The following is a 22,859-nucleotide window of genomic DNA, read 5'->3' on the forward strand; positions in this document are numbered from 1 at the left end:
TTACACCCCAACCCCCCCCCCCCCCCCGCATCACTAACAAACAGCAGCAGAGCTGAAGCTGACGGACAGGAGCCCGGTTCTCTTTGCTGCGGTTATTCTGCCTCTGATTAACCAGTAGAGAGCTCCCTCCCTGTGGCTGAACAAAATAAAACTGCTAATGAAGCGCAGGAGAGCTGCTACGTGGTCACAAAGCCCTCCGAAAACCACGATAATGGAAATCGTTGGCAGTATTGATACCGTGTAACCGAGGTATATCGCAAAAACGGTGTACCGGCACATCTCTACTTGTGGCATGTTGTTTTTATCACTGACATGCTGAGAAAAAGGCTTTCTCTGGGAGGACAACACTTCAAATGTGTGCTTCATACTCAACACATTCAAGTTTTTGTATATTTCCAGTTTTATATGTTTTGTAAATTGTGATTCTTTTGAAATTTCACGTTGGGTTGTTCATTTAAATGCTCTTAATGTGGTTGTTAAACTCATTATGTGATGGTATAAAGGCGTAGTATAGTCACATTGGTATGTTGTTTTAATTTCTAAATGACCAGTAGATAGATGAGTTAAAACTTAAAGCATTTCTTTCTATTTCTACAAATTGGTGTTTACTATAATCAGATGGCTTTTATTTAGTCATTAAAGTTTTGACTTTGAATGACTAAATAGCCTTTTGCAAGTTTGTTTTTAAAATTGGCTGCAACCATTTTTATCTGACTTCACTTTATAGTCAAAAACTGCTTGATTGAGCTCATAACACACAGAAGGAAAATATGTGACAGTTAAATACTGATTGTAAATATGTGCAGAAGCTGTAGTTTGTTTATTGCTTGTAAGTTATGAAGCATTATTTACAGGGTTGGTACGATCTGAGAGCAAAAAAGGGATTTTTTTTAATCCTTTCTGGACTGAATTGCCATTTTGTTTCACTCAGTTCTTGATTATATTTGAATTGATAGAAAAATCAAAGACGTGAGCAGCGATTTTGATGTCTGGAATCAGGCTACTACCCTTTAATAATGCGTTTACATCCACATTAAAGTGACAAATATTCAGAATAATATTTCAAGATGGCACCTATCAGTATTCATGGACTGTCATCTCACATCTGTTGTTTCCTTACTGTTAAAAAAATCAGTTATTTGCTTGTCTGCATATATGAATAAATATTCCACCAGTTACATCAACAAAATTACAACCCAGTTACAGTTCATTTCATAGAAATCCTGTATTCTGCCAAAACAGCACATAATCATTTATTTTGGATCAGATTTTATGATGATGTCACTATTCATCTACAGTTTTATTGACAATTGTCTTAATGATACAACTATGCTCTTTATCATTTCCAAGGGTCAAAGGTCATGTCTTCATATGTCTTGTTTTGTTCGACCAAAACCCAAAGAAAAGCATCACATCTGAGAAGCTCAAACCAGCTGATATATTGGCATTTTTGCTTAAAAAACTAATAAAACTATTATTCAATTATCAAAACAGTCGCCTGTTAATTTTCTGTCGATCAACTAATCGATGAATAAACTAATCATCTGAGCTCTAAACTAAAACATTTCAGGAGAATCTCAATCTTGCACCGTGATGCACCAGTTCAGAGACAGAACCGTTAAACATCTCATGTGTACAGTCGAGGTCTTCTGGGGATGATGAACACATGAGTTCACGCGGGGACTGATGAGCTTTAAGTCAAGCATGTTGAGTAACACGTTCCTCTCCGCAGCAGTGGTCTCCGGTGATTATGTCGAGGCAGACTGAACGAGTTGAGTAGGCGATCCGTCTCGACTTAATGAGAACGGCGGACAGGTAAAACATTTTCCTCCAGAGTCTTTTAAAGGTGTAAGTGAACGTGTTGCATAATTTTGCACTAACGAGGCTTGTTTCATGACAGCTTCTTTAACCGAGCGGCCTTTTGATTTTACATCTAGTCTGTGTGAATTCTTTTACTTTAAATGATTAAGAACTTCAATTCATTTGCAGCTGTTGTTTGCAAAATGCTGAGAACCAACAGTACAGTCAACATGACACAGATATCATCTATCAACCACGTTTTTTGGGGGAAAACCTGTTGAACTTGCTGCCAACAGGCTACTCTGGATGTTTTAATTGATTAATTGTTTCATAAAACAAATATTGTCACAGTTCCAACATCACTCAGCTTTTGTGACACTTTAGTCCAAAGTGACTTAAACGTTTTCAGGAGCAAATTTGGGGTTTAATGTCTTGCTTAAAGGCACTTTGACATGTAGAAAGAGCCGTGGATCAAACTACCACCTGAGATACTGCTGCCCAGAAAAGTGAAGGGCTGCAACTAACAATTATGGTCATTATCGATTAATCTGTCCATTATGTTCTCGATTAAGCGATTAGTTTTTGGTCCATAAAATGGTGAAAAATGTCGATCACTGTTTCCCAAAACCCAGTGTGACATCTTCAAATGTCTTGTTTGGTCCCAACCCAAAGATGTTCAGTTTACTGTCATTACTGTCAACTAAAGACACCAGAAAATATTCATATTTAAGAAGCTGGATGTTAATTTAATAGTTGGGTAGTCAAGGCAAATAATTGATGAACTGTTGCAGCTCTAAACTGAAACAGTGAGGAACTAGCTTATATTTCTATTTCTCTGTAAAATCATTCTAGGTACTTTCAAGAGATGGTAGCAACATCATTAGCATCAACATCATTGGTGCCATTAGCAAGACTTCACACTTACTGCTGTTTCTTATCATTTGCAGTCAGAATTGAGACTGAACTTTATTAATAACTTATATTAAAGGTATATGTCAGTTTTCTCTGTATTGTTGGAAATCCCAGTAATATCCCATTTTATTTTCCACATTTACCCCCAAATTTAGCATTTATAAGCAGCACATCAACAGTTAAAAGGGTCCATAACACATTAACACTATTATGTAGTTGTATGAACAGATAAAAGGACATTTTTAGTATTTATTATATAAGTATTTCTCAAAAACTACCTCCTCCTTTGTAACTCATATAAATCATCTTTAACTGATAGGCATGACAACATATAACATATCTGTCTATAAGTTTTAATGTGTATAAACAGTCAATTAAATAAACGTGTGTAATAATACATCATTATACATAATTACAGCTATGTTATACTGTGTTATCAAGCATTTCTTAACTTTTTACACACCAGTTATGGATGCTTGTCAGGAGGAGTTAAAACTGTTAAGAAACACATTAAAATGTTCTTATATTTGCTTACATTATAGCATGTTATGAAGCATTTATCAAATCATGCGTGTCAAATGCTAAAAAACATGGGGAAGATTTAAATTAAGTGATACTGGCGCCCCTGAATATCCTTAATTCAAATTTTTTAAAAAGTGATCCAAAAGTATCGTCGAGGAAGCTGACAAGTACATCATCACCTGTTATAAAAACACATCTCCGGATAACGCTGTGAAGTCAGATGTTTACATCTGCTGAGAGCACGTACGCATGCTGATAGTATTTGCGAGCGCGTATGAGAAAAAGAGAGAGGCGTAGAGAAATAATGAGTGTTTGAGTGTGTTGCAGCGAGCGAGTAAATCCACAATTTGCTCACGCATTTTAGGGGTGTGCAAAGCGTGCTCTGTTTTCTTCCTCAGGTGCCATTTCATGTTCATACCCTTCATTTGGTATCTCAGTTACCAGGCTGGAAGAGGCACTTTTTTATTTTTTATTTTTTTAATAATATATATATATATATATTTTGCTGAGCACAACACATTGTGGCTTGTGTGAGGCCTTTTGTATATTTTTTAACAAGATCTTCATGTCTACTTGTCACTATAACACTGAAAGTTACAAACAGAGTGAAGTAGGGGGGGTGTTTTTGAGCTGTCACTGCCAGAAACAGTTATTGATTTACAATGCTGCTGCTGCTGCTGCTGCTGCTGCTGCTGCTGCTGCTTCTGCTGGCTTTTTTTTTTTTTTTTTTGCTTTTGAGTCTCTTCATGCTGATTTTTTTTTTGAGGAGGTTGGATATTTTACACTCATATTCATGTGTTTTTTCCTCTCTCCCTCCCTTGCCTTATCCTCTCTTTTCTTCCCCCCCCCTCCAACCCCACCCCACCGTCCCCATTTCACTCACGGCAGTTGTCGCTGGTTCAGCTTGACTGCTTCGTTAGGGCTCATCATTTGCATTCAGATTAATTATCTAATTACCGACAAATGTCCGGCGGCCACCCCACACTCCGGCTCGTCAGCTCTCAGCCTGTAATTATTTTAATCATTTACTTTCATCTGGAGCGTTCCTGCCATACTCCTGTGTTTAGAGGCCATTCTTAATTACCCTGCCAAGACACTCTTTTCATGAGAGGGAGGGGAGGGGAGGAGAGGAGTTGGTTTGAGGGAGAAGAGAGCAATTGGGTGAGGGAACGTGTGTGTGTGTGTGTGTGTGTTTGTGTGTGTGTGTGTGAGGGAGGGAGGAAGACCAATGGGGACATGATCCAGAGGCTTTGACAGCACAGAGGAAGCTCCCTGCTCTGCTGGATGCTCTTTCCTCCCTCTTCTTTTTTTCCTCTCTTTCTCTCACTCTTACACACCACCCCTCACCTCCCCTCGTCTCCTCCTCCTCCTCCTCACCCCCCCCCTCCCCTCCCCTCTCCTCTCTCTCTCCCCCCCCCCCCCAACCAACTTCCTCATCTCTCTCCTCTCACCCAACCACCCACCCATCCACCCACCCACCCACCACTTCACCCCTCCTCCACGCCCCGCTTCCCCCGTTATACTTCCTCCCTTTTTCCCTTTATCGCAAGCACACACAGGAATCGCCCGTGGGCTTCAGTGCTCTGACTGCTAATACACTGACACACACACACACTCATACACACACACACACACACACACACACACAACACATAGAAACAGGCAGACAAGAGAGTCATGCGCCCTGTTTGTGGCACTCATCAGGATGCACACATCTTTCCACTATCTGCCTGGAAAATCTATACTCCTCTCAACCCGTCTGTCTGTTTCTGTCTCTTTCTCCGTCTCCCACCATCCCTCCATCCATCAGACCTGCATGGCTGCACTCCGCGTGTCTGTCTGCTGCCTGTCTTTCTCCTTCCATCTGTATTTCTCCTCTTCTTATCCCGGTATTTGGACAGCCTCGCGTCAGGCCTGCTGCTCCCTGTCCACCTCCCGCCTTGTCCCCCCCCCCCACCTCCCAACACCCCACCCACGATGAGGGACGACGGGTCATCTCTACCACCCCCACCCCTCTCCCCCCCCCCTTGTGACCGCTCTATAATGATGCTCTCACTCTCAACCCTTGAGCCACTCACCCCTCTCTCTCTCTCTTTCTCTCTTTCTCTCTCTCTCTCTCCCCCCTGACTGCTCTCGTTAAGAAAGCGAGACTATGTGTGTGTGTGAGGGAGAGAAGAGATACAAGCTCTGTAATTGGGCTCTTGAATATTTAAGTCGCTGGGGATGAAAGTTTAATGAAAAGATGATTATCTACCAGTTTATCACACCACTGTTTCATATTTCATTTTCATATTCTCGTACAGAGCTACACAGTCCGTTCTGGCAGCTGTGGATATGGAGTTATGATCCAGTGCGTGTTGGAAAATACTCAGCAAAAAGATGCCAAGAAGAGAAATGATATAGTGGAGACCCTTTAAGGGAAAAAAAATGCCAACACTTAGGGCCAGGAGTGTCTTTAATGTCTCACTTTTTTCTGTTATTTAGGTTTATTTGGTCACATTAATCATCAATTTATTCTCTGCTAGAAGCAATACATTGAATCATGAATCTAGATTCTTCAGTACCTACAGCTACATTGTCCGTTTTGGGAGATGCGGACACTTTTATAGTACAGTACATGTTGGGAAATGCTGAGCGAAAAGGTGCAAAGAAGATAAATGTTAAGGCCATGATAGAGACACTTAAAGGAGATGCAGTTAGTGTCATTATTTCTCACTGTTTTCGTGTTATTGAGGTTGAATTATTTCTCTTAAAGGGGGCACATGAAGTCAGTTCACTTGTCAAGAGGAGTCCTACTCAGCCCGTCTAATGTCTAATGGGTTAGAAAAGTCAACAAAATGATACTATTAGTTGCATTATGGGAAATGTAGGATCTGGTGGTTTTTGAGTCTTGATTCATAGGAACTAAAAATCAAAATATCCTGACCTCTTGCTTCGATTTTGGTAATTCCTTTTTAGAAATCTGTCTTTTACAGAAGTGTAGTAAACTTTACAGAAGTGTACTGTAATACTAAACAGCTGGTTACGCTGTCCCATGAACAGGGCCGCATCCAGGATTTTAGACGTACTGATGTCATGAGTCCCTCCAACGAACCCTCCAACACCTTCAGAGAAATTCACCACCAATTAGAAAGAAAGTTTTTATTATTATTTAGATATTTCATAGTTTATTTATTTAGTTAACGTCATTTATTTTTCTATAAATTTTATTTAGATGCATGAACGCTGCTGGGAACTAAATTCTGGTGGGAATGTCGTTATTTATCTATTATTTTATTGGACTAAAAGTTACCAAATTTATGTTGGGGTATTTTTTGGGATATTCTGTGCACAATATAGGACTATTTTAATGGACAATATAATGGGATATAAACATAATAGGGAAATAAAATAAGATCTTGAGTCTAAAATACTGGGATCAACTCATAAAATACCCACCATGTGTACATCTTTAACTGAACAATGTAAACCTCCCAAATAAAAAATGAATAAATTAAATAAAATACAGTAAGCGTTATCTGCGTGTCAGCAATAGTAGCCCCCTGATAGCCTGCTGGTTAAGTTTTCATTCTTGTATAACTCTGATCCTTTTAGTCTTCTTCTCCATACAGAAACAAACTGAAATCCTCCTTTTTAGACATTAATGAAGAGATAAATTCAGCGCCAGCTTCCTTAAAGCTTAAAGCGTCAGATGTTAACTTAACACACTGATTTCATCACATTCTGCTGCTCGTGTCTCACCTCCGCAGACACCCTGAAGACAGTTCAATAAAAAAAAAAAAAAAAAGCACAAGGACACTCTTTCCTTTATTGAATTGTGGGGATAAACAGACGGCTGTTTGTTATTCATTCTCATTATTCATAATGGTGGGGACATTAATCCCTTTTTGCTAGAAGATGGTGTGAAAAAGCAGTATGCATGTAGCACTTTTGCCAAACCCCAGTGGAATAACAGGGACTGCAGAGTTTTTTGGGGAGGGATTATGTGAGGACCCACACATAGCCTTAGGCCACAGTTTGGAATGGGACACAGTTTGGACGGCAGAGATTAGAGACCAAGGTATGGTTGCAAAAGAGGCCATTTCAGGCAAAGACACAGCATACATGGGTCAGCATTGGAGGGGGGGAGGAGGATGACTATCTAATGCATTGTGGTAATAATACACAGACTTTATTATGAATGCATGAAAATAAAGATAAGAGGAGATGCTTCCATAAGAGGCCACATGACGTGAGATTAAGTCTGTGAATTTAGACAATGCGGATAGGTTAGGTGGCGTACAATTTGCATTCTTTGTGTTGTTTGATTAATTTCTGGCAAAGTTGCAAGAGAGAGAAATTCATGAGCTGCATTATTAAACAGCTTCAGCTTCATCTACAGGCCGCCATATGTTGACGCCTGCGCTTCAAAAACCTGAAATCCAATAACCTGTATGAAAGAAGCCTGTGGGGACTAAAATGATACGGAGTTAAGGAGTGTGTTAACCCTGCCTTACGAGTTACTTGGCATTCACTTAGTCACATAAAACTCTCCCAGAGATGCAGGATCTGCCGCTTATCAGTTTAAATCCACAATTTCACGGCGTCGAGGCAGGGGACGACCTGCGCCGCTTGTCGCTTTTGTGGACATGGTGTCACCGTTTAGCCCTATCTTTGCGCCTTGGAAGTGGGAGGGGAAACCTGGCCAGCCACGGGGGTGGGATGAGGGGGGGGGGGGGGCCGTGCTCTATCTCTAGGTTGGAGGTGGGAGGGAGGAGAGAAAAGAAAAAGAGCAAGTTAAATGGAAGTGACAATCTGCAAACATTCCTGCCGGCAGCTGCGCAGCATTCTCCATAGTTCAACCCCACCCCCCCCCCCCCTACCCTCCTCCTCTGCACGGTCACCGGCCCCCCGCGACCCCCCGTGCTTGGCACACGCACCTGCCGCTCCCAGCCGCGCTTTCACCGACAGCCAGATAATCTATGGGCGGATCCCGGCCGGGGCTCCCCTCAATGTGCTCTTGAGAAAACCCCTTATGCGTGAAAAAGCCCCCTTTCTCCTTCTTTTGTCCAACACAGTTTTATGGGACAACATTGGGCATTATGAGGTTTGGGGGATTTTTCACGGGACTCTATAGAAGGGTATAATCCTTTCAGGCACGGGACGAATAAGAAAGTTTTAACCTGCTGTTTTCATATTTATTAGCTGGTTATAGCAGACGAGGCAGCTGAAGCATCAACACCACCACCCTCCTCCTCCTCCTCCTCCTCCTTCCCTCACACACACACACACACACACACACAGGCTGATTCAAGTCCTGGAATCAGAGATTGACAAGATGCTGTGGCTTGAGAGGGGCACTTATAATGGACCTGATTGCTTTAACTAAATTAATCAAGAGAGTCAAGTGGGTGAATGACACCGGGGTCATGAAGGCCTGATATGCTGTGTGGTTCCTGCTCAAGTCAACAGGTTGTTACAACACATTATTAGATTTGTCAGCTAATCATATTTCACATATTTGACCTGTTTTTGTCCTGCTGTTGTTGATTAAGGTTTGAATGAATTTTTAGCTTGTTTATGGTTTTCAATCTGCATTTCAAGTCAAGTCTAATTAAGCTACTTTAGGGCGCAATGGGCGAAAAAAAACAATTTGTTTCTATAAATCTTTTATGTATGAGACAAAGTTATTTAAAATCTAATAAATGGTTGGCGGGCTCTGCGGAAATAATCACAGATAATTTATTTTTGACTAAAATGAGAACTTTAATTAAACAGGTACAGCTCACCTCCTGTTTAGCTCATATTGGAAATTTCTCCTTTCTCTTTGAATCCTACTTAACACATTTTCGGTTATATATTTGATCTTTAATTTAAAAAGGAAAGTTAAGATTGAAATATCTTTTTTTTTTTTTTTATCAGGAGAGGTCTAGCCAAAATACCAACATAATAATAATTGTGTCATGTGAACCCGACACATTTACAAGAAGAAGAGAAATGAAGAAAAAAAGCAAAGCAAGTCATTAAAACACACAATTTCCTCAAAACTCTATTGATTAAAACATCTGTTCCTGCTCATTTTAGCCCTTAAAATGTCCACGACTTAATATTTAGAATAATTACAGGTGAAATGGTGTCTGTGTGAGTATTTTTACAAGAAGGACGAGCCGCTTATGCTGCAGTAAAATGGCACAAATCTAAAGAAAGTTTCCAGAAATTCTTTTAACGTTACATTACAGTTCATTTTTGATTATTTAAGGCTGTGATTTTGCACCAAATGTTGGCTAAAAAAAGCTAATATTCTATCTATCTATCTATCTATCTATCTATCTATCTATCTATCTATCTATCTATCTATCTATCTATCTATCTATCTATCCATCTGTCTATCTGTCTGTCTGTCTGTTCGTGTTGTGTTGTTTCTCCTCTGACGACAGGTCTTTCTATCCAGTTCATCATACACAGGCCTCAGGGCCGCAGCTCCCCCTCCTCACCCCCCCTCCCCCTCTTCACCCCTCCTCACCCCTCCCTTCATCCCTCTCCTCCCTACTCCTCTACCTCCCTCTACCACCACCACCCCCTTTCTGTCAAAGCTGATTGTTTCCACGCCAGCAGAGTGCTGCGGGCTAACACACTGTCACACTACATCAGGCAGAGGAAAGAAGGGGAGAGAGAGAGTATGATAGGGTATATATGTATTTCTGTGTTCAAAAAGCTCCACACAACAGCTGAAGCCTCGGCTACAGCAGGGATTCCCAAACTTTTTCATGTCAAGGGCATCCGAATGTCCACAGAGCCCAGACTTTGTCCTAGGGAACTGTAATCTTTAAGGATTTTTAGTGTTAAATGCCACTCGGGACAGAGTGATATATAAGTGTCTACAGCTACGGTTCATGAGGAGGTAAATCTGACAGCATGAAGAATGAAAAGCTACTCACAGACAGGAACGTACAAAACGTCAGACACTGCTTTCATTGAGTGCAGAGATTAGGTGAATCGAGGCAAAAAGGACATTATCTTTTGCTCGACTTTTTTTTAAACTTTTGAAACCTTACTGATCTGCCAAATATGGCTCAGACCAACAGAACTTTATTCACATTCTTACCAAAGTTTCCAGACAATCTAAAAAAATTTGGGAATGACGGGAAAGAAAATGAGAATATTTCCATTTAATAGAAAGGTGGAGCCGGTAACATCTCAGTGTAAACATCATATAGCTTTAATGAAGAGCCGCAACAAGCTGATACAGACTATACAGTATGTGATACTGTCAGAAAGTGTGACATAAGATGATTCTCCAACCTTAAAGATACTTAAAGGGAATTAAAATGTGAAAACTGCATGTTGACGGGTTTTAATACACAATATCTGGATGATTTCCTTGATATTTTAAGCAACTTTTTTAGTGTATCGCCACATTTTGACAGCAGACGTGTAAGTGTTAAACATCAGTGAACCAGAGGGGAAATGTAATGTAATGTCTTGAAGGCTGTTTTTAGGTTAAAAGAATGAAGAAGACCATAAAGCAGTCACTCATTTGTAATTGTCTTTCTTTTCTTTTCTTTCTTTCTTTGATGAAAGCGAGGCAGGCCGACTGGATATAAAGTTGTCCCTGATTTGTCATTTCTTTTTCTGTTTTTCTTTCTTTCTCAAAAAAAAATCTCTACATTTGTATAACTTCAGGAAATGGAGAAAGGAAGGTAGGCTGTCCAAAACTTAAAAACTATACTGTATAAATCAACCATCCTCATACTTTTTATCAACATTTCCTAATCTTTTTTTGGCTTGTGACCCTTTAAAAGTCATGTCCTCTTGTGACTCCTCATCATTGCATACTGGTTGCAACCAGTTCAACCAAAAGGTGATTTTTTTTCCCCCTTGCTTTATTTGAATCAATTTTAGAGGTCTGAAGAGACTAAATTATCCCGCAATTCACAAAAATAAAAAAAAGCAAATATTAGAGGAAAGTCTGGAAAAATAAACATAGTTTTGTGTGGTAGAAGTCTGTTTTTCTTCTGCTTTCCTTTTCTGTGAATCACTCCTCAGATTTATCTTGACCTTCATGTTGGGAACCACTTTTTAAAAAAATATATTATATTATTCAGACTGTAGTGAAAAACAATCTGCCCCCCCCCACAAAGTGCACCACTGCTCTATAAACTGCTGGATGATCCACCCATGTGCAAACTGCTGCCCCCTGCTGTCAAAACACGGAAACATGAACATGTGACAATCTGCTCTAAGTGGGTCTGTGATGGAGTGTCTCCCCCTAGTGGACACTGATTACTGGTCATCATCACCGTCACCATCAGAGAGAGGCTGGTGTGTGTGTGTGTGTGTGTCCTCCAGGTCAGAGATGTATGAGTGTGTGAATGTCCATGAAATGTGAAAAAAACCTGGTATTTCTCACGGGGAGATTTCCAGCAGTACAAGATTTTCTTGTTCTTGACAGCATTTGAAGTGTGATTCAAGACTGAGTCAGAGGTAACAGGTCAAGCAAGCCGAGGTCAACTCAGACAGAGGTTATATTACTGTGTTTAGGACTTGTTTAGTGTCTGTGTAATGCTCTTATACCTTTCTAAATCATGATTGATGGGTAAAAACACTTTTATTGATTCTGCTGCAGTACGAGAATAATCTTTAAACGTAAGGTTGATCATGTCAGAGTCATTTGTAACCTGATTTATATATTAAAGAAAGCCTGGAACATTAAAGTGTCTCCACTCTACCACTGTGTGTGTGTGTTTTGGTTCAACTGGTGTTAAAGGGGAAGGTAATATTAGATATTTAAAGAAAATTGTTACAAATTGCATGTTCTGTGTGTTTGTTGGAAGTGTACACTGAAGTGATAGAAAAAAAAATGCTGTGCAGAGTTATTGTGTGTTTTTAGTCATAAAATAATTAAACGAGTCAATCAATGATAGATTATAATACTAGTCTGCCTCTTTCTTTAATGTAGTGAAAATAGATCTGATTGTAAATGTATTATTATCAATCAGTCACAGCTATATGTATCTGAGGAGGTCAGATAAATGTTTATATGAAAGAAATGTTGAACTTGTGCTGGTGTAAAGGTAAAGACAGCATCAAAGAATAGCTTATATAAAAACTATAAGAATGTCATGTGACTTCTTTAGTGATACTTAGGATTAAAAACACCTTTATATAGAAACGACAGTGTATAAATAGAAGTATTACAGTCATTTTTCTCTCTGGCATGAAAACATAGGAGTCCTTTGTCAGACACTGAAGCATAGAAATGTTGTGTTCTCACTGTTGGTGTTGGTAGTGAAGAAGGTGCACTGTATTACAAAACAGGAAGATACAGTCTCACAAATGCAGATCCTCCTCCTGGCGCTCCATGGCGCCGTGGGGGTGCCACCAGGCCCAGCTGTGCGCACCTCTCTGCTCCACAGGAAATTTTTTGCATTGGAACAAAAAAAGAAAAAAAAAAACTGCATCTAACACGCTACCTGTCATTTTCATGCCTTGTTTTCCAACCTCCTCTCTCTCTCTCTCTCTCTCTCTCTCTCTCTCTCTCTCTCTCTCTCTCTCTCTCTTTTTTTTTTTTTACTACTGACTGAATTAGCAGGTTTACAACCAAACACTCGCGTGCATCCATGTGTGCGCAGTGCGCCCGCAGCGGGTCACAAGTCGCGCTGTGTCACCAAGAGTAATGTGTTCAGGTTCAGGATGAGGAGAGAATATATCCTACTTCCTTTTATTTTCATGTCAAGTGCATATAAATATTATGAAGTCATCTTTCTTTTTTAAAATGTCAGTGCTTTCTGATAAGACACCGTTTATAAAGGGTGTATAACGTTTGTGTTGGGTTGTAACTAACGGCTTTATTGTTGATTAATAAACAATTTACTAATGATTTATTTACAACGTATTCATAAGAACAAATTCTGGTCTGTCTGGCTGGTGTTTAACCTCCTCTATGAACACTTTCATTGTCTTTTTTTTAGCTCTTTAGTTCACCAGGGACCTCATGGGACCGTTTGACCTCTGACCTTCAGGAAAACAGCTGCAGAGCATCTGGAACTATATTTATCCTCAAATTTTTTAACACAAGCAATTTGTTGTTTTGACCTTTTGTTATTAACCTCAGATGAACTACAAACGTTTGCTGTTAGTTTATTAGAACGAGAGAAACACGTGACTCTTATTATTTACGACTATTTATCATTTATAGCTGCAGATTGATGACTTATTAGAAGACAATTCACAGGCAAACTTTAGGTTGATCCCAATCAGTGTCACATAACTGATCTGTAAACCATTAGTAGATGATTTATTAACAGTAAGGAAGTCATTACACCTCATAAACCCTTTATAAATGGCGCCTTAATAGAAAGTGGTTGGACCTTTGATTCTCACTAGTGGGAGGTGAAATAATAAACATGCTCTCTTCCAGCTGATATTTTCATATTGAATTACAATTCCTAAAACGTCGTCATATGCTCTAAAAAAATACTGAAACACTTATATTTCCTGAGGTGAAACTGAGCAGGTGCCACTTTTTTTTAGGCTCATTTATCTCTGTGTTTCATAAGCTTTGTTTGGATGAATTTATACCCTCTCCTCCTAACTAGCCTGAAATCACGTCTCGGTTATTTACGAAATCACCATAAAAGCCATGTTTGTTCTTCCACTGTGTCCCTTTTTTTCTAGAGGTGGTTGCTTGCACGTTACTTACAAGTCACTATCCCGGTGTAAACATGTTATCCGTCCTCTTTGATGCCTCGCAAACATCCACCTTCAGCCAGAGAACAACGGATCAATATGTAAATTCACTCAGACTTTCACTGCGATGTCTGCGTCCAAGAGAGGCGATAAGCTTTTTTTTTTTTTTTTCAAAAAAAAAATGGGAGTAAGTTAGGAGGCATAGCCGGGGATTATCCCAAACTTGCCCCGGGGTTTGGCTCTCCTGCGCGTAACCGGACCGGCGTCTGTTCACCGGGGCCCTTATAGGACATGCAGGGCCCCGGGGCGCAGACTGACAGGCTCCCCGGGGGCCCCCCCTACAACTCGCTAAAGCTGGAGATTATAGGGTGGCAATGAGGCTGGTATCTCTGTGAACACACACACACACACACACACATATATATATATATACACACACACACGGAAAGAGGTGAGATGATCTCGGGAGTGCCTGAAGGCAGCAGCTATGCCCATAAAGATTGACGCTTGAGCCTCACACGGCTATCACACTCCCTGCAGAACACACACTCTCCAACCCCGTGTGATGAGCCGATACAAACCAACTTTGTTCAGCTGACAAAGAGGCAATTGTTAGCTGAAAGGTCATTCGCCCAAGGGGCTGGAATACAGCAAGAACAGCTACAGAAGATAAAAAAAAACAAAAAAAAACTGCCCCTTCTTAGCTTCTATCTTCTCTGAGAGAGCTTTGATAAACCTGCTCCTTGAAATCAACATGCTGATCTGGAATGAAATGAAGGCTCTAGGCCCTTAAAGCGGTATTATCAGCCAACTCTGTCTACTTCCCCTCAGATTAATCTATTTAAAAATGTGATAACGAAAAGTCAGATTTCATTAGATCGGGTTTTATGGGTGTGTAAACAAAAAGGAGGAACACACGAAATGTTGAGATATAAGATACTTTTATTTATTGTTTTAATTTATCATAGTTATCTCTATATACAGCTTCATCATTTCCAGGTATAAATCATCTATAACACTATTAAAGTCTACATGATATCTTCCAATACTTTTTTTTTTTTGGCATGGCAGGTACTCACAGGTCAAGACAAACAAACACAGCATACACACATTGAACATTTTTCATATAAACAACATATTAATCCCACCATATAGTGTCAAAGCATCTCATTGTTTTGACCAAAATACATCCTAAGTTTTAAATTTTGGTTTGGTGTAGATATAGAGGAAGATTTAAGATGACTTGGATACATTTATTGATCATCTGGGTAGGACGTCATAATGAAAATCAATAAAAAAACAAGTTTTTTTGTCATTACAATCAGCAACATGAGTGTGAAAACTCAAAAACATCAGACAGAATGACTGGAGATTGTCTTGTGTTCAGGGGAAAATGTCTTCAGGATAGAAGCAAACAGAGCAAAAATGCAGTTTGAGTTCCCTCTCTGTTAACCACTTCCTGTTCCAGTGCCTCCCCTCTCTCTCTCTCTCTCTCTATGACTGTCCGACAGCAGCGGCGGGCGCGGCGGTGGTGGCCACGGCGGCGCCCATACGCAGTAGTTCCTTCCTGTGTGTGAGGATGACGTCGAAGCTGGACTGCAGGCGGTTCTGCTGCTCCTGGATGCGGCCCTGCAGGGTGCGGACCCAGCGGATCAGCGCCAGCCGGCGGTACATGGTTAGCTGCACCTGGTGTTTCTCCATCTCCTGAGCTTTGAAGCGCTCGCGGTCCCGCAGCGTCCAGACGGTGTCCATCAGCTCTGGCAGCTCGCCGTCTGAGTCTGACGACTGATCTTCATCTTGCTCTTCCGCTCCTTCCTCCAGAAGATTTCCCAGGTTGCTTCCTGTCAGCGACTTGCGGCTGCAGCTTTGCTTTCTTTCAGCCGGATCTCTGTTGCTGTTTCTGGTCACGTCGTTCTCCTGGTGGTTAGATTTGGGTTCCCCGACACCGATGCGGTCCCAGCCTCCCATGAGCATCCCTTCACCTCCGCTCTCCAAGTTGAGGGAGGGCATGCTGCTGCCGGACCGGTAGCTGAACTCAGACTCAGAGTCGCTGTCTCCCCATTCGTCGTTATCCTCCAGCTCCACCTCTTCCTCGTCTTTCTCTCTTCCTCTGGAACCCGAGCTGCCTTTCCTGTTCTGCAGCTCCCTTTTCTCTCTCTGCTTCTCCTCATTCTGGCTCATCATCATCATCATCCTTACCTCCTCTTCCTCCATCCTCCTTTCCTCTGCTCCGTCGGGGGGCACTCGGCCGTACCCGTCATCCCCGCTCTCGATTTCCGGCAGAGGCTCAAGGGTTCTCCAGCAGGGCAGGCGGGAGCGGGGCGACACGACCGCCGTGTTGTGATACCCGGGGGACGAGGAGGAAGAGTTCGGAGGGTCGCGACCCAACGGGCCCAAATTACGAGGACGCACCTGGTTTCGGTTTTCGTCTCCCCCTCCGCTGTTGCCCGTCATGGAGAAGTTTTCATCATCTTTGCCAGGCAGGAAGTTGAAGTTGCCGTCTTTGTCACACTTCCTGTTTCGCAGCGAGGAGGAAGAGCCATTGTCGGAGCCTCCGTAGGCCGAGTTCAGAGGTTGGTCCTGATGGTGAAGCATCATGGACCTCGACTGAGACTCACTGAAATGACAAGGAGACAAAGACACATTACAGCTCTCTTTAAGGTCAAATTACTTACTTATTACTGACAAACATATTCCAAAGCAGACTTAAAGTTGTTCAGTGTTTTTACAACCTTCTAAGCAGCCAAAAGGTTTAGTTCATATCTATACAACATGAAAATCAACTTGAAAAGACTTGAAACTTGCTTGAGAACGATAATCCATGACAGTGAACATCATGTTGCCTTTACTGGTAATCCGTTTAATGGAACTGGGTGTCAAACCTCAACATATTTCTTGGTATCAAGGAAATCTTAAGTCTTTGTGCGTGTTCAAAAAACACTTAACATTTGAGAAGTTTTGCTTTTATTAAAGGGCTTGTAGAAGGATATTTATAATCTTTAAAGTAAGGTTTTGCTTTGGTAACGGTGTCATATCAGCGTTAGTATCGAAAGATTTCAACGACACCCGACCCAAACAAGCAACGCCACAGATTGTCTTCTGTGGAAAAGTCCAACATCCGAGAGATAACAGCAACCCCTTGTTTTGATGTAACGAGCTGTCAAATCCACACCGTCCTCTTGACAACATCCTGTGTTTTCCCGTTGTTTGTCTCACAAGTTTGATTTTCCAGACAAAACACTGCTTGTTAACTCAGAGCTGTTCTGCAGTGGACTCTCAGATAGATCTTTAAAGTGGCCTCATCGCACAAGAGCGGCAATCTGCGGCATTATCAGGCGACGATAAAGCGATTTTGACAGCAGAATAAAAAAAAAAGGTGACTAAATGTTCTCTGTGATTATATCATGAGCGGTTTTTCCTTTCTCTGCAAGTTGATTTAGTGTACAGACATGAGTCAAAAGCAGTAGCTGCATATTAGTCAGAAAAACACAAGTAATTTGTCTAAAAAGCTTTGATGCACTCAGGAAAACGGTTAATAAAAATGTAAAGAATTAGTCATTTGTGTGCTGGATTATAAGAACAATTGGACACACACACACAGATGAGCCAAAGCAACAATAAAACTCAAGAAAAGAGGCTAAATTAAACCCAGTTCACCCTCTCACCCCACCCAAAACACACACACATTCACACACACACACACACACACTCCTGGGCTGCACCAAATTCCTTGTTTATAATGTCTATAACTACAGGCTGGTCTGCGCACTCCACTTCTATTAGCATCAAATATTTACATGTCTCCTCAGAATGGAAATTTCTCTAATCCTGACTTCAGGCTGCTGTCAATCAATCCCCCCTCTCTCCTCTCCTCTCCTCTCCTCCCCATATATGCACGCGCGCTCACGTGGTGCTGAAGGACAGCGACCGTGTCTCTCTCTCTCGGGGGCGCGCATTCTGGATGCTCGACGATGACAGCAAAAAAAAAAACAAAAAAAAAAAACAACTGAACATCCATGTTGACATCGACATATTTATAGCTCCAGAGCTGAATATTAACACGTGAAATGATCGATATTGTCTTAAAAGCATGCTTAGGGATGATTTCTGTTTAGTATAAAGGTATTTTCTCCATGCAACAACGTCAAATACGCCAAATATGCCTTTAATGCGATGAAAAAAAAGATAAAAATAATACCGGAACAGTCCAGCTGCAGGGTGGATATGTGTAATATTTAAAAGCGGATGCCTGTTTATGGTCGGACGACGACAGAAAATATATAAAAGGCGACCAATGGCGCTCAATGGCTGCATCTTTACGGCTTAGTGATGAATATAATTCACTAAAGGTTATAAAAAAAAAACAAACAAACACCCTATGTCACCTACAGCAAACGACGAAAAAAGAAGCGACATTTGTTCTAATCGTGGTTAAATTAGATAAAAAACACAGAGAAAAGAGATATTTCATCTCCGTCGCGCGTTATGTAACGCTCACCCCATATCAGTGCAGTCTCCTCTCTATTCCTTCTCAGTAAAAAAAAAAACCTCAGCTCAGACCCTTCCTGTTCTTTCCTATTTGCCGGTTGCAAAAGTCAACTGACTGACAGAGATCTGTGTGAATCTATTCGCAAAGGTTCTGGTTTATTCTTACCTTTTTTCGCTGGTTTGCTGTTCGGTGGAGAAGCTGGACTCTACCGCCCTCCCAATTTTTTTCCCCCTCCTCCTCCGACCCTCCTATGTGATGTTTATCTTCATCTTCCTCTCTCCTCCCCCCCCCCTCCTCCTCCACCACTCAGCCCCTCACTCCCACAGTGGTTCTGGGAAAAAAGAAAAAAAAAAAAAACATGGCTGGTTGAGTCATAACACTTCCTAAACTGGGTTGGGACTTATGAGGAAAAGAGGAAACCGTAGAGAATGAGCTGAAACAATTCATAGCGGGAACATGAATGGCTGTCATGTTACTATGATGCCTTTGTTATTTTAGCTACTGTAATGAAGCTTTGAATGCACAGCAACAGCCCTATATATATATATATATATATATATATATATATATATATATATATATATACATATATATATTTATCACTACTCCAACAGCCACATGATGGCACAGTGTTAACCAAATTACAAGGTTATACAGTGATGTCTTGAAATGTTCTTCCAGCCCTCCAGCAAAAAAAAAAAAACCTCAGAAAGAGTTTTATAACCATACTGAGACTTTAAGTGGTTCTGTATTACAACAAGGACTTTAAAGTGGAAACATCCCAGTAGGCTAAATTTGGTGACTTGCTGTGGGAAAGGCGGAAGTCTTCCATTAGAGAAAAATACAAGATATGTTTGAAAAAGGTTTGGGGACCATTTATTACTTTTGTGAAGAAGTGTATGGACCTGATAGATGATCAAGAAGAGGAAGAGGAGGAGGAGGGATGAATTCACCTTGATGTAAACCTTGATGTGAAGCAGGCTATGGCATTCAGATGAAGCCAGTTGGGTCAGCCGCTGTAGTTTTGGTGAGGATAGGATGCAAGAATGCTTTAACGGTGGACCAGGTCAGACAAAAAGTGAAGTGAAAAGTACTTATATGAATTATTTGTGAGCTACATAAGTAAGGATGACAGCTGGACGACTGAGTGGACGTTAAGTTGTCTATCAAGCCAGTTGGGCCACTGTAGTTTTGGTGAGGATAGGATGCTAGGATGTTTCCATGGTGGACTAGGTCAGAGAAAAGATGAGCAAAGTTCTGATATAACTATTCAGAAACTCAATAAGTAAGGATGACAGCTGGACTACTGAGCAGGCTGTGGCATTACGGTGACGCTGCCTATCGAGCCACAGCAGTTTAGCCTGTAAGCAGATACAATGCGGATGCAAGTATCTGCTCTTTTCTCGGGATTTGAAGGCAGTTTAAAAATAAAGTTAGGTCAGGGCTAAAGATGGTGTCGCCTGTCATGAAGCCCAGTAGATTTATGACGGTGATGATTTATGCCTGATTCCCACTGCGGGGCTTAACTTGAATACTGAGCCTCCGGTGGCAGGTGGCACATTTTACTATATTGATAACTGACAATGAGGTGTTATTTGATGATCTATTTTCACTTTAGAAATGTGTTTTTTTGTCTTTTCAGGGATTACAGATGTACAAAACAATTTTTTTGTGTGTCTGAGAAGCAGTTTGTTCTTCATGTTCTGGGGTGTTGGGGTGTACTTCTTTTTACTTTTTGTACCTATGTGTGTATTTAAAGCAATAAACAATAAATATAATGTTTTAAAAATGGTGATTTGAAGGTAAAATAACCAAAAGTGGGTTAAACTAGTTCATATTAGGTTGAAATCCATGAAGTCATGATGCAACTCTTGAGATCACTGAGGTCACGAGTATTTTTCTAGGAATAAGGTTCAAGGTTCATTTTAATTATCATTATACAATGCAGGATTGCACAATGAAATTCAGTTGTAGCTCCTCCACTCTACACACAAAGACAATGTATTCATAAATATTTAAATGTTTAAAATGATCAATCAATCAATTAGAGTAAAGCAGGTTTTAGCAACCTGTGGAGGAGTTTACATCCTGCTATTTAAACACTTACACTGCGTAGATATTTTATTGGCCAATTCCAGTATTTTTAAACTCAACATATATACATATTTATAATTGGACAACTTTAGGCCAGTAAATACATAATTAAAGGATTCAGCATCTCTTCACCAGAACTTAATTACAGTGAAGAAAATCTAAATGAATAAATATGATTTGAAAAATATAAACAAAACTTTTTCGAGACCACCCAGCTCAACTCTACACAGTGTTTACACAGAGTTTGATAGTTGGATTTGTCTTTCTTTGCTTTCTTAATCATCATAAATAAACAGATTTTGATTTTGACAATTCATTCATGACCTTTGAAACCGAAGTTGACACAAGAATCTCAACTCGGCAGAAAGCTAGTTAGCTGGACCTTGAGTTGAGATTATGTTAATTAAACTCCCTAAAGGGCTTCTAGCTAGACTCATTAATAGTAAAAAATCAACCATAGCAAAAAAAAAGTTAAAGGTTATCGAGCTTAGAGACAAAACTCACTTTCATTTACTAAAAATAAACATGATGTGTTGCTTTTACAAGGCTGTTGCTATTTTTGTCTCTCTGTCTCCACCTTCTCCTCACTAATGGCAGCGAGCAAGGTCATGCTCATCCTGTGGTGGTTGCAGAAAGGCACTCTGGGAAATGCAGGCAAACCAACCAAGTGAATTTGAAGTAGAAAAGGCAAATCAGTGCAGAAAATGCCAACACTTTCTGGTAGGCAGTGAACACATCATCATCATCAAGCTGTACAGTATAAGCCTAAAAGAGTGTCGGAGGATGGATTTTTTAAAAATCTCATCATGATATTATAAGTTATCTACCATCTCAGGTGTGTTTACGGCATTCAAAATGTTACCCACAATGCAACACTGAAAGGCAACATCATGTTTCCAGTCCTTGCAAAGGGAGGACTGCAGGATTTGTTGCAGCGTGATATTTCTCCAAACTGGTGACTGACTGCTTTTATGATTGTCAATCTCAGATCTAATGGCACAGCAGTTGTCTATGAGTGTGTGTGTGTGTGTGTGTGTGCAAGTGTTTTCTAGAGGTGTGTGTGTGTGTGCGGTATAGAGAGGCTACATCAGACAGACTTAACAAGTGTTCACTGTCTCTCTCCTCCCTGCTCTCATCCCCCTGACATGTCGTCGCTGGCGGCAGAAAAACTCATGTCCCCCCCCTCTTCTTCTCTTCTCCACGCACACACACAAACATACACACACACACACACACACACACACTTCTAGCCCTATCCTTCTGCTCTTCTTCCTCCTCCCTCCCTCCCCCCTCCCTTTTTCTCCTTCAACAACATCCCCATTCAAGTGCATCAGCTCCAGGCGTCCTCCCTCTCTCCCTCTCCTCCCTCCCCCCCCCCACCTCCTCCCCATCGTTCACCAGTAGCCTAAGCACATAAAAAATACATCAAACACAGCCGTCCGCCCAAGGCCTCGTCACACGCAAAATCATCTCTCCCTCCATCTCTCTCTCTCTCTCTCTCTGAAAAAAAAAGAAAAAGAAAAACCCAAGTTACAAAAGACAACTACAGAGGACACTGATAGAAAGAGAGATAGACTGAACTCGGAGGGTTGAGGGTCGTCTGCGAGGCCTCCTGAGGGAAGAAAGATTATTGTAATGTTAACACTAACCACCCTCTCGCCTTTCACGCACACTCACACACACTCACGCACACACACACACACGGAAAGAGTAAAAAAAGGAGCATGACTTACCTTGTGCATAATAAGACCTTGTTTGAATTGTACACAGCCTGCAGCGCCATGACCCACTTCCCTCAGTTCAGCTCCACATCTGCTCCAGCACCAGTCTCGACTGTGACAGTGGCCGAAGGCGGCCAGCACCCATGGGCCTCACTGTCAGATCCCCGGTGCTGAGATGCACATAGACTGTAAAGAGAGCCCTTCTGCACCCGGAGCTCACAGCCAGCACTCTTAAAAAATCAGCCAAATCGGTCAAGACGTGCTAAATTGAAACAGTAATCCAGCACGGGGTCGCTTTGCACAATAATTATACACTTTTATTTTAAGCGTAGATGTGAGTAGACACACACATACAAGTGCATACGTCACGGCACGCAGACAAACACAGCAACACACCCTTGGGTGCTACAGCTCATGTTTCTCTTCAATTATTCCACCCTCTGCCCTCTCTCCTCCTCATAATCTGAATAAAACTAGATCCGTGTCCTCTAGATATTTAGAAGCCGGGGCCTCGGTGCCAAAACATGTAACCTTCCTCCTCTTTCAAGTGTGGAGTGAATTGGGAGTTCAGGGGGTTTTTTTTGGGTTTACTGCGCTGACCTCGTAATTCCCTCTCGGGGGGTTAAACAAAGTTGTGAAATTCAGTTTGGAGA

General features: G+C 41.2%; 1 protein-coding gene across 2 annotated transcripts; it reads right to left on the reverse strand.

Moving 5' to 3' along the window:
• Positions 1-14,826: 14,826 nt before the first annotated feature.
• LOC137198641 (UPF0500 protein C1orf216 homolog) lies at positions 14,827-18,706 on the reverse strand. Of its 2 annotated transcripts, none has more exons than XM_067612508.1 (2): positions 18,557-18,706; positions 14,827-16,519 (listed from the first exon to the last, which is right to left on the reverse strand). In XM_067612508.1, the coding sequence occupies exon 2, from the start codon at positions 16,498-16,500 to the stop codon at positions 15,397-15,399; it is 1,104 nt and encodes a 367-aa protein (XP_067468609.1). In that variant the 5' UTR covers positions 16,501-16,519; positions 18,557-18,706; the 3' UTR covers positions 14,827-15,396. The 2 variants fall into 2 exon arrangements, with proteins under 2 accessions (XP_067468609.1, XP_067468607.1); XM_067612506.1 differs by lacking the exon at positions 18,557-18,706 and adding an exon at positions 18,401-18,546.
• Between the last annotated feature and the right edge of the window lie 4,153 nt (positions 18,707-22,859).

The sequence above is a fragment of the Thunnus thynnus genome, chromosome 15, assembly GCF_963924715.1.
Source record: "Thunnus thynnus chromosome 15, fThuThy2.1, whole genome shotgun sequence".
Taxonomy (NCBI): Eukaryota; Metazoa; Chordata; class Actinopteri; order Scombriformes; family Scombridae; genus Thunnus; species Thunnus thynnus.